The sequence below is a fragment of the Chrysochloris asiatica genome, unplaced genomic scaffold, assembly GCF_000296735.1.
Source record: "Chrysochloris asiatica unplaced genomic scaffold, ChrAsi1.0 scaffold00042, whole genome shotgun sequence".
In the NCBI taxonomy this organism is placed as follows: domain Eukaryota; kingdom Metazoa; phylum Chordata; class Mammalia; order Afrosoricida; family Chrysochloridae; genus Chrysochloris; species Chrysochloris asiatica.
The window spans coordinates 15,488,996-15,500,613 of NW_006408560.1; the positions used below are offsets into that span (position 1 = coordinate 15,488,996).

Here is an 11,618-nt window from a genome sequence, read left to right on the forward strand (position 1 = left end):
AACTACCGGCTGTTCCGAGGGAGAAAGATGAGTTTCTGCTCCCGTAAAGATTTACAGGCTGGGAAATCTTTGCAGGGTCGCTATGAGTCAGAACCAACTCCACGGCACACCATCACTATCACCACATGTGCCAGGCAGGATTCCTAGTGTGGCGCTTTAGGATCAGTACTGGACCGTGAACCACAGGTTGGCAGTTCAAACCCACCTACTGCTTCTCAGAAACCTTTGAGGGTCCTATGAGTTGGAACTGCTCGATGGCACAACACAGCAATAACAGCAACAATATGCCAGGCAAGAAACGTGGGTGGTATAGTGGTTAAAGTGCTAGACTGCCAAGTGAAAGGTTGGAAGTTCAAACCCCCTAGGTAATTGTTAGATGTGGTGATCAGATGTAGCAGTCTGCTTCTATAAAGATAGAAACCCTATGGGGTAGTTTTACTCTGTCCTGTAGGGTACAGAAGTCACAATCCACTTGATGACGATTTGGTTTGGGATGTGCTAGGATCTGTGCTGTGGCTTTACATGATTACCATAAGAAACAGGTGCTAGAATCCCCATATTATAGATGAGCTAAAAGTGCCCAACTTCATTCAACTAGTAAGTGATGGGTTAGGAATCGGTGTTCTTAAGTAGTATTGGATTGTTGTTAAGTGCCCTCGAGTCTGATCTAACTCATAGTGACCCTGTATAGGATTTCCAAGGAATAGCTGGTGAGTTTGAATCGCCAATCATGCCGTTCAATGCTTTATCTCACAGCTTCACAACAGGACTCAGATACAGCTTCCTAAAAAACAAACAAAAACTCCCAGTGCCATCGAGTCCGATTCTGATTCATAATAAAGTTACAAAAACAAAACCCCCGCTGTCATCGAGTTGATTCCAATTCATAGCCACCTGAAGAATTTTTACCGAAAAGCTATTGGAAACAATTATCTGGAAATGTAAGACACTAACAAGTGCTCTCGGGAACTGTCAGAATTCAGGTTGCAAGGAAAGGTTCCAGTAAGGACATGTGTATGTTGTAAAGAGCCCACGAACTGCCAGTGTAGCAACAGCCCCGCCCACCCTCACGCTGCTGCTTCCTAGGGCGGGGCCAAAAGCTACGCATGTGCAGTGGAGGTCTGAGTTGGGCCAAGGGCGCGCTCTGCGGGCTGGATGTCAGGGGTGCGGGCGCTGTTGGGACTCGGGCTGCTGGTTGCTGGATCGCGCCTGCAGCGTGTTAGACACCCGACTGGCGCTTGCCGCTACGGACCCATCTGGTGGGGGTCGCAGCGGCTGAACTCGGGGGTCCGCGGGTACCCAGGGACCATGGCGAGCGCAGCGGTGAAGTATCTGAGGTAGGCGACGCTGCAGGCGGGCACGTGGGACGCGGAGCTGCGTGAACCGCTCTCACCCCCGGGGGGTGGGGCCGGGACTGTCGCGCCACCTGCGGGACGGGCCACCTAATGGGCGGGGACTCAGAGGTGTGTCCTCAGCCAGGAAGAGGCCCAGGCGGTGGACCAGGAGCTGTTTAATGAGTACCAGTTCAGCGTGGACCAGCTTATGGAGCTGGCTGGGCTAAGCTGTGCCACAGCCATTGCCAAGGTTAGTGACGCAACCCTAGCTCCTTGGAGCTGCTGCTGGCAGGTTGTGGGGAGGAGTCCCTGGCCAAGACAAAGAGTAGGACTAGGCCAAGTTTTGGGTTGTAACTGCCCGAAGTTACTCTGACTCCCCACTGACTCCCCCCTCAGGCTTATCCCCCCACGTCCATGTCCAGGAGCCCCCCTACAGTCCTGATTATCTGTGGCCCCGGGAATAATGGAGGAGATGGCCTGGTCTGTGCAAGACACCTCAAACTCTTTGTGAGTATGTAGGGAGGAATTGTGGGAAAGGTCACAAGGATTGTCGCTTCAGAGGGAATTTATTTACCCCTTTCCTTTCCTCCCAGGGCTACCAGCCAACCATCTACTACCCTAAAAGGCCTAACAAGCCACTCTTCACTGCACTGGTGACTCAGTGTCAGAAAATGGACATCCCTTTTCTTGGTGAAATGCCATTAGAGGTAGGAGGCTTCAGTATCACTCACTCACTACACCAGTAGTCACTACGCTGGCCGAAATGGTTTTTCTCTTGAGACTGTAGACTCTTAAGAGAGCATGGATGGTGCCTGAAGGCTGCTATTTAAATAAAGCTGGAATTAAGAGCCTTTTCCTCCCTGTAAGGTGTGCCCCATGAGTGCTCCAGCACCTCTTCTAAAGCTTCCGTTCCCTTTCATCTCCCTAGCTCACTCCTTCCATGCTAGTCAATTCCTGTACCTAGCATGTTGTTAACACATGTTCTGCCCTCTCAGGAACTGGACTGCCTGCCTTATCCTAAACCATTTCTGCAGATACATGGGTTTAGGGGTGGGACACTTGAGAACTTGTTTTAGCTAAAACAACACACATTTCAGAGAGAGAGAGAGAGGCACAGAGAAAGGAAGTGGTTTGCCCACAAAATCAGATGATGGCCGCACTAACACCAGACCTAGCCCTCTTGACTCTTGTCTTGGGCACTCCCACACTGCCACCTCCCCAGTAACAGCCTGGCACTCAGATCATGCATCTTGCTGTCTTTGGCCAGATCAGTGACCAACTCATTCTTTAGGCCACGGGATGCTGAGCAAAGAAAATTATACTTGTACCTTTGTGAATGGTTTGTGTTCTGTGGGTGCAGCAGACAGCTGTCCCATCTGCCCTCTGTCATCTTTTCCTGTTCCACCACAGCCCATGCAGATTGATGAGCTCTATGAGTTGGTGGTGGATGCAATCTTTGGCTTCAGCTTCAAAGGTGATGTTCGGGAGCCATTCCGGAGCATTCTGAAAGTCCTGAGTGGGATCACCGTGCCCATTGCCAGCATCGACATTCCCTCAGGTGCTGGGCCCAAGAGGCTGAGGGGTATTGGGGCTTTCCCTTTCATTGAGGCAGGTAGCTAGAAATCTGATTTTTAGGTAAAGTTCAGACCAGGTCTAAAGTTGTTCGAGTCTAGAGGGGCAGGGCATGGCTTTATGGATCCTATGTCAAGGATGGGTAGCAGAATTCAGATGCGCCCTGTACACACTGGCCCCATGAAGAGACCAAAGCCCAGGGGTACATGGAGATTCTAAGACAAATGTTTCTTAGGCGGGGATCCAGGGGGCTTGCTACCCTTTTTAGGGCTAGGGTAAAGCATGGTATAGAAGAGGACTAGACATATGTGGTCTCATATGATCTTGAATATCATTCTTTTTTCAGGATGGGATGTGGAGAAAGGAAACTCAGAGGGGCTCCAGCCAGACTTGCTCATCTCTCTCACAGCACCTAAGAAGTCTGCAGCCCAGTTTACGGGTCGCTACCACTACCTGGGGGGTCGTTTTGTACCACCTGCTTTGGAAAAGAAGTATCAGCTGAACCTCCCCTCCTACCCTGACACTGAGTGTGTATACCGTCTGCAGTGAGGGAAGGTGTGTGGGCATTCTTCCTTCCAAAAAACTTTAGTGCCTCTTTCCCAGAACTGTGGAGTCCTGGGAGCTCTTCTAGTAAATAAAGGTTAATGGGTTGCTGGAGCCAGAAAACATGGACGATAATGGTGACACTTTTCTGAGAGAAACGACAGGCAAGAGATTGATAATGGCATTCGGAGGCAATGAAAAATTGACTTCTTTTTCCTTTTACTTTACAGTACAGCAAAACTGTGGGTTAGACACAAGGGTTTTCTGTTAAGGCCTCTAAAGGAAATCTAATTTGTCTTCAAGACCTGCCCTGGAGATCCTGGCTGGGTGCAGGAGGCCAGGATAGACAGACATAGAGGCTAGGAGTCCAAATTGATGTTTATTCAGGTATCTGCAATAGTGTTAGAAACTGGTAATCTGTGGGCTTAATTGTGTATATTTTTATTTAAAAATCAGAACATTTCAAATAACTTTATATATTTTCAGCTTCTTTTTTTAAAGGGAAAGTTGGATCTGACAACACTGAGCCTACATGTAGGCATTCAGTTGACCAGTTGAACGGAGGCAGGATGCCCCTTCAGAGGCTATTTACATTCTGGTTTTTAGGACTATAGGTCTTGTCTCTTAGCCACCTAGCTTCTGTAAATACCTGTGATCATGATCTTTGGGTTAGAATCAGCAAAGGGGACCACACCTACACCTGCTCCTTCAACTCAGGCCTGGATCTACAGATCTTCTCAGCAGATTGGTGTCTTTGAGCTCAGGTTCCTCCATGGGAGGGATGACTCTGAAAGGGCTGTAGAAGACCTGAATCTACCCAAGTCTCTGAAACTCTCACTACTGAAAAGGAATCAGTTGAGCTTCACCTTGATCAGACCTTCAATCTCTTCTCTTCTGTTTCTTGTTTTTGGCCCTCTGGCCAGCGTTGACTTCAGCTCTTTCCTTCTCTGGATGCTGCTGCTTCTTCCTCTTCTTATCTCTACTGCTTGGACTAGTATGTGTTCTGCTCTCTGTTTCCCTAGTCTTGCCAGCCCCTGCAGTCTCCTCATCTTCCTCCTCCTCCTCTTTATGCTGCTTCCTTTTTTTCTTGCTTCCCCTGCTACTTTGGTCACTGCCTACTTTGTTTGCTGCTTCTCTAGTTCTGTCATTTACAGAAGCTGCCTTGTCTTCTTCATCCTCTGTGTTCAAACCGTCCTCCTCCTCACGCTGCCGTCTCTTCTTGCTTCTGCTGCATTGGTCAGTGTGTGCTCTGTCCTCCACCTCCTCTGTCCTGTCGTCACCCGCTGCAGCCTCCTTACCCCCTTGTCCTTTATCCAAGATCCCTTCCTCTTGCTGCCGCCTCTTCTTTTTCTTTCTTTTCCTGAGGGGTTGATCAATTTGTTCTCCAATCTTCAATTCCCCAAGCCCACTTGTTCCTGCAGCCTCTTCCTCACTCTCTACAGTTCCCTCTCTCTCAGCTGAGACTTTGTCTTCTTGATGTCGCCTTTTCTTCTTCTTGTGCTTCCTGCTCTCTAGGACTGCAGTCAGTCTGTTCTGGGTGTTCATATGCTGGTCAGTCTTTGCTGGGCATTCCACTTCTCCAGTCCTTTCAGTTGCTGTAACCTCTTCCACCTCTTTTCGTTTCTTTTTCTTTTTGTGGGGGGGCTTGCTGTCAGGCTGTGACTGAGTGGCCCCAGGGTCCTGGCCTTTGAGATGAGCCAGGAAGGCCTGTTCCTGGGCCTCCAGCCGAGCAAGCTTAGCTTTCATTGTGATCCCAAGACGGGCAGCTCTGAAATAGACAGGGGCCCAAGTCAGAACAAGGAATTTGGAAGACATGAGCCTAATCCTTGGGAATATAGTAGGAAAGTTGCTGGGGATGGGAGATGGGCAGACATGCTTTATCTTCGGGCAAGAGTTAGGTAGCTAGGAATGATTTCCCTAGGGTGAAAAGAATCAAGATTGATCATTCTCAAGGGTGGGTTTGGGTAGGGAGAAAAAAGGTAGTCAAAGGAACAATTACTTACTTGTGCGCTGTTCGCCCCTCACAGGCTTGGAGCAGCATCTCATCAGTCAGACTGAAGAGAGATCAGGAGTTACAAAAAGATCTGGGAGAAAGGCTGAACCTCTCCCTCTCTCTAAAACTCTCGGTGCAAAGTTATTGCTCAGCAATCAGCACTTCTAGGTGCTGGGGACACAAAGATTAGTACAAGATAGTTCTACCGTACGAAAATCCCATGTCAAGCAGTGGTGGTGGTGGTTATGTGCCATGGGGTCAGTTCTGACTCATAGTGACCGTGTACAGGGTTTTGGAAGCTGTAAATCTTTATAGAAGCAGAAAGCCTCAGCCTTCTCCCGCGGAGCAGCTGGTAGTTTGAAACTGCTGACCTTAAGGGTCGCAGCCCGATTTGTAACCACTACACTACAAGCAGTAGACTTGGTTGTTTCTCCTGAGGTCTGAGAACACCTCCCACATTCCCTTAGTGCTAAAATTAAGCCTCACGTACATCTTTGGTGACTTGGATGCCTGGCTGTCATCATCACTGCAGTTCTCCAAGTCCTTGTCTGGTTTCTCCCCGTCTGAAGTCAGTGTGGCTGTCTAGAAGGAGGGATCATGGGGGTAGACAAGGCCCAGTCAATACCATCGCCATTCTTGTTTCCTCATGAAACCCCCCCCAAATTCATAGCCATACCCACAAATCTGTCAGCTCCCAACATTGCCAAGCCATAAAGGTACACCATCCCGCTTTTACTTGGGCAAGAGGTGGGCAACAGTTGATGGGAGAGAGAGCAGCTCTGGGAGGGGGGTAGCGGCTGAGCTCTTCCCTTCAAGAGGGGCTCTGGGTCATTATGTCATTAGTGTTCCCTGCTGGTCATCCCATGGTGCCAGTAACTGACAAAGATGATACTTTCCCATACCCGGTACATATGCACACTTAACTAGTACATATGCACACTTAACTAGTATTAACTGAAAACTTACTATGAGCCAAGGGATTAGGGATACAGAGTAGAAATAAGAATGAGATGGGCCCAGCCCAAGTAGAACCTTCATGGTGTGGGGAAAAGTGTGTGGTAGAACCTAGGGAATTAGATGGAAGAGTGCCTGTGCTGGCAACTTCAGGATTCAGGTGAGGTGTTCTGGAACTAATTGAGAACTGATGTGTAAGATGAGCTCTGGAGACAAGAAAAAGTTAGCAGGTAAAGAGAGAATGTCCCAGAGAGTAGCATGGGGGTAAGCCTAAAGTGAGAGAGAGCATGGTGCCTTCAAAGAAAAACAGATTCCATCTGGCTCAGCTGTACACGTCCTGGAGAGAAGGGGCAAGCAACAAGGCATGACTAGCCATGTAAACCAGACAAGTAATTAAGGACTCTTGCCATCCTAGGTCAAAGAGAAGCCAGTGACAAGATGAAGTGTTTTAGAACATGGTGGATGCTTTGTGGAGGATGGACTGATTGGGGTGGAGAGTGAGGCTAGAGGTGAGGAATCTGGTTGTTGTTAGGTGCCATCAATTTGGTAATGACTCATAGCGACCCTATGCACAGCAGAATGAAACACTGCCCGATCCTGGGCCAACCTCACTATTATTGCCACACTTGAGCCCACTAATGCTGCAGCTTTGCCAATCCATCTCGCTGGGGGTCTTCCTCTTTTTCTCTGACCCTCCACCTTACCATACATGATCTGGTTAGGGGTCTATTAAAGAAATGTAGCAAGACATGATGATGGTACAATGGGGCCAGATATATAGAATAATGGGACTTACTAAATGTAAAGCCTTTGGCACATAATAGAGAATCATTAAGGATTAGCTGCCTTATATTGTACAGTGCCAGCAGGGGACAGCAGAAGGAGTCTGAAGACTTGGGCTCTAGTCCTGTCTGCCATTATTAACTAGTTGTAGGCTCTTCAGCAAGTCACTTTGCTCCTTGACCTAATCTGCAAAATAGGGAGAATGGACCAAATAATGTCTCAGATTTCTTCAGGCTTCTAAAGTCTTTGAATTGAAGAACCCACCCATGCTACTCCAGCAGCTCCTGATTAGAGGGACTATTCCTCACCTCCCACTCAGTATTGCTCTCCCTACAGCAAATGTTAGGGATCTGTGGAGCCTGAAGATCTCAAATCTTGCTGAGGGTCTGGGCAATCTAAGTGAGCAGTGAGATGGTTACAGGATCCCACTAAGTTAAAGCAGTTCTGAGAATAGATAGGGCTCACAAGGCCCCAGGGGAGACCAGGGAAGGGAAAAAGGATGGACCTCTCACACCCAGCCTCTATACCTTCACAAACTTCTGATACAGCAAGTTGGGTTTTGGACATTCATGACGGGTAGTCTCCTTAGAAAGGCGCCTTATCTTAACTCCGTCCTGTGGGAAAGTATCCATGAGTGGATGATGTGCCATGTCTCCCTCACCCCCATGTCCCAGACCCTGTTTCATGTGCCTATTACTCACTCATACCTGCTCAGTTTCTACTACCAAGCTGGCTGCAGTCTTGTTGAATAGCTCATTCCACCAGTGGTTTGTGAAGTCCTTGGCAGGGTCATGTCCCACCTACCAAGGGAAGAAATATGAGCTCTGAGCATCTGCTCTGCTTTGCCCTTCGAAGGGTTGCCTTCTTCCAACCACACCAACCTCCCACTACCTATCCAGTCTTACCCCATGAGTATCCTGCTTCAATGTCACCCTGATGGCCTGGGTGATGCCATTCTCCTTCCGGCCGAGGCCTTTGCCTGCAGAAGACAATGGATGATTTGGCTTCTCGTGCTGCTGTCCCAAGCTGTCATAAGGCAGTACGCTATCACCCCACCATGCCACTCCTTGCCGTTCCACACACAGCACTGGACCATACTTTGACCCTCCCAATTCCATTCCTTCTAGCACCACTGCCTGCAGTCCCCCTGCCTTTGTCCAAGCCTGAATTATCTCTTCCTTCATGACTCAGGGTAGAGGCCATAGCTCTTCCTCCGTCCCAGTCCTCTCAAACTCTTCTTTCTCACTCATTTCTTTTATTCCTCTGCCAAATCTCTTTCATTCCTCCCTTTTCTGGAAAAGTCAGAACAGGTCTTCTGCAAACATTTCTTCCTCAAACCGAATGGTCTTTATAGAGGTAATCCCTGGATGTGTGAGTCTGGCCTCTCCCCTGGGCAGAGAGTTGGCAGAATTGGGGGAATGTGGAAGGGGCCCCAAGGGGATCACCTTGAGTCCATCCATGCTTTAGCAGCTGCTCTTCAGCAAACTTCATCCCACGACTCTTGACCTCTGGGGTGACACTCATGGTGAGAAAAAAAGTCTCTGTCCTTAGGCCCTCACCGGGGAAGCAGTAACTATAATCCCTTTAAGAGGAAAGGAGAAAGTACCCAAATCATCAACTTCATCCTGACTGCTCTGTTAAGTCTTTCCTGAACCCTGAGGCGACAGTAGATGATGGGGGTTTGGTCTTCAGGGAGCTCCCTCCCAGTCTGCCAATATCAACACATCAAGAAGTCAAGGTGAACTGATGTTAATACTACCTAAATATGTGGGAGATTACACAAACGTGCTAAGGCTTTACATGGATTTTCTCATTTAATTTTTCCAGCCCATTCAAGAAAGTATTATTTTCCCTATTGTACAAATGAAGAAACTACAGCCTAAAGAGGTTAGGTGATTTGCTCAAGGTCACACAGCTAATGTGTGTAGAAGTCAATCACAGTCAGCCTCTGTGCAGTCTGCACTCTTTACCAATACATAACATCTCCCAAAATATATTACTATGTAAAACAAAGTTCTGAGCTATGAGGTACTTGTTAACCTAAATTATAACGGTACTTAAAAGAGCCCATAGCCTGTACTTATGCTCCAGCATTTACACTGTCCTTCTAGTATGTATGGACTACACATCTACTCCCACTCTGCCACTAAGAGTCTTTCAGTCTTTTCAGAGCTCCTCTTCCCAAACTGTCCAGGCAAAGAAAAGGCAGGGCACTTTTACTAAGCACGATTAAGAGCTAGGCTGCTGCTAACTGAAAACTTGGCAGTTTTGAGTCCACTCAGGTGGATAACACACATTGTCTCATTTAATGCTAACAGCTCTACAAGATCGATATTACCCTTATTTTACAAATAAGGGAAGTAAGGCCTTGGTTTTCTGCCTGAGGTTACATAGCTAGTAGGAGATAGAGCTAGAATCTGAGCCTAGGTTGCCTGACTCCAAAGTTAGTCCTCTTTCTAGCTGTATTTCTTTACTGTTACACAGTGTTCCTCCTTTTGGACCCACAATGGTGTTATCCATCTTATATAACAAATTTGCCTCCAAAATAATTAAGATGGCACAGGATATTCAAAAATTAAGACAATTAAGGTTGACCCGACTCACTACAGTCAACTTGCACTAAAATTTGTAGACAGTTCATTTATTACAAGCATTGCAGGCAATCTTAAAAGCTGATTAATGGGTACCACTGGAATAATTCTCAGCCTCCCAAAGTGACAACTCTGAAGAATAAACTATCATTTGAGTTTAAGATGGTCTCCTAATATGTTTAGAAAAAAGCAGCTGCAAGCAAACACTGACAAGAAGTCCTACAAGCCCTGGAGGACCCTGGGGTGAAGAGTGTCACCAAGATCTACAACCACCACAAAAAGTTTAGCTACGTAACCATAATCATGGGCCCCTCCCTCCTTCCACAACACCTGCGAGGTCAAAGCGCAGGCCAGCTGCAATTTCCTAACCATCTCGTCTAAGCTGCTGGGGAGAGCCTCTCAAGGACACCCACGTTCTCTACCAAGGCGACCCAGGGCAGCGATCTGGAGAAAGTGCACTTGGACGAGAAAGTGCACTTGGACGAGAAAGTCACAAGTTTGCAGCGACGCCGGAAGCTGGAGCTCACGAAAGCATGTTCAGTGCGGAAAATGGGAAGTAGAGCCGGCATCGGAGCGCAGAGCTGCAGAGCTAAGTGCTTATCCTTGCAGAGTCCGTTTTGTTTATTTGTTTTAACTAATTGGCACAGGGATGGATCCCAGATTTCTGATTTTTATGTGAAATTTTGCCTCATGCATTAGACCTGTCACTTGCAAAAAAAAAAAAAAAAAACAGCACATTCAGGATGACTCAGAGCACTGGTCACATTTCTACTGTGAAAATCAATTACTTGAAAATCTAATTGATACCTTGAGAGCTCCAACAGAAAAGTTTGAGTGAAGAAATGGCCTTATCTTGCTTCTTGACATTGTGAGAAATAAAATTCAAAAGTATTTAAGGCCATTTCAAAACTATGCCTTCTCCTAGAAAACATCTCCGACCTTTCAATGATAAAAGATCATCTCTAACACTTGTTGCCCTTTTACTCAATTGCAGTCAGCCTGTTACTAACAGCTTCACCTGGATTATCTCACTTAATCTTCCCAACAACTAATGTGTTATTAGCCATAATTTACATATGAGGAAGCAGACACTGACAGATTTAGTTACTTGCTCAAATCAAATACAGTAAAACTGCGAAAGTTGGAACCTGTGTTAGAGAAGAAAAACTCAAATAGTTTCCACTAAACGAAGAGTAATAGAAAAGTGCTAGTACGAATCGGGCTGCGAAGCTTAAGGTCAGCAGTTCGAAATTACCAGCTGATCCGCGGGAGAAAGATGAGGCTTTCTGCTCCCGTAAAGATTTACAGCCTTGGAAACCCTATACAGGGTCGCTATGAGTTGGAACCGACTCCACGGCACATCACCACCACCAAGACTACACCCTATCAAAGGCGGAAAACTTGCAGTTTTCCAAAAAACAGCAGTCTCGTCAAGTTCCGGCTCTCACAAGTTTCATTGTAGCTAGCAAATAGTAAATCCGAGACTGGTACACAGGCCATTTCAGAAATGTTATTAATCACCACACTCATATGTCACAATTTGCGCTTGCCACCATAAGACTGATCACACCATACCCCTTGTCGCAGTAATTAAAACTATACCCACTGTAAACTACACAGTGCACGTAGTGAAGCTCGACAATGCGTTCAGTCATATTTGTTGAATCGAATGACACATAGGTTGGAACTGCTCAAACAAGGTCCAAGCCTGTGAGACACGATAAAGTTTGCAAAAAATGCTGCAAAGGTTGCGAACTCACTTAAGAGACATTGTCTTCTCCCAGTCAATCTGCATTTTCTGAAACTGGCCCAACGCCTGTTCTTTCCCTAGGTCTCCTTTTTCTAGAG

General features: G+C 47.1%; 2 protein-coding genes across 3 annotated transcripts; one reads left to right on the plus strand and one right to left on the minus strand.

Annotated features, from left to right (window-relative positions):
• The first annotated feature begins 1,134 nt into the window (after positions 1-1,134).
• On the plus strand, positions 1,135-3,569 carry APOA1BP (apolipoprotein A-I binding protein). The gene is made up of 6 exons (XM_006861598.1): positions 1,135-1,337; positions 1,476-1,584; positions 1,731-1,841; positions 1,928-2,041; positions 2,745-2,892; positions 3,253-3,569. Exons 1-6 carry the CDS (start codon positions 1,156-1,158, stop codon positions 3,453-3,455), a joined length of 867 nt encoding a protein of 288 aa, XP_006861660.1. The 5' UTR covers positions 1,135-1,155; the 3' UTR covers positions 3,456-3,569.
• A 759-nt stretch (positions 3,570-4,328) lies between these two features.
• On the minus strand, positions 4,329-8,743 carry GPATCH4 (G patch domain containing 4). Of its 2 annotated transcripts, XM_006861600.1 has the most exons (8): positions 8,625-8,743; positions 8,085-8,158; positions 7,887-7,979; positions 7,707-7,793; positions 5,933-6,024; positions 5,453-5,503; positions 4,496-5,217; positions 4,329-4,387 (listed from the first exon to the last, which is right to left on the minus strand). In XM_006861600.1, exons 1-8 carry the CDS (start codon positions 8,701-8,703, stop codon positions 4,329-4,331), a joined length of 1,257 nt encoding a protein of 418 aa, XP_006861662.1. In that variant the 5' UTR covers positions 8,704-8,743. The 2 variants fall into 2 exon arrangements, with proteins under 2 accessions (XP_006861662.1, XP_006861661.1); XM_006861599.1 differs by having other exon boundaries at positions 4,329-5,217.
• Between the last annotated feature and the right edge of the window lie 2,875 nt (positions 8,744-11,618).

Excerpts from the sequence above, each read along its gene's own strand:
- APOA1BP (XM_006861598.1), top strand. The coding sequence starts at position 1,156 with ATGTCAGGGGTGCGGGCGCTGTTGGGACTCGGGCTGCTGGTTGCTGGA. Across the intron at positions 1,585-1,730 it reads GTGCCACAGCCATTGCCAAG|GCTTATCCCCCCACGTCCAT; the intron begins GTTAGTGACGCA and ends CTCCCCCCTCAG. Across the intron at positions 2,042-2,744 it reads TTGGTGAAATGCCATTAGAG|CCCATGCAGATTGATGAGCT; the intron begins GTAGGAGGCTTC and ends GTTCCACCACAG.
- GPATCH4 (XM_006861599.1), bottom strand. The coding sequence starts at position 8,703 with ATGAGTGTCACCCCAGAGGTCAAGAGTCGTGGGATGAAGTTTGCTGAA. Across the intron at positions 8,159-8,624 it reads AAAGCATGGATGGACTCAAG|GCAAAGGCCTCGGCCGGAAG; the intron begins GTGATCCCCTTG and ends TGTCTTCTGCAG. Across the intron at positions 7,794-7,886 it reads TGGTAGTAGAAACTGAGCAG|GACGGAGTTAAGATAAGGCG; the intron begins GTATGAGTGAGT and ends ACTTTCCCACAG.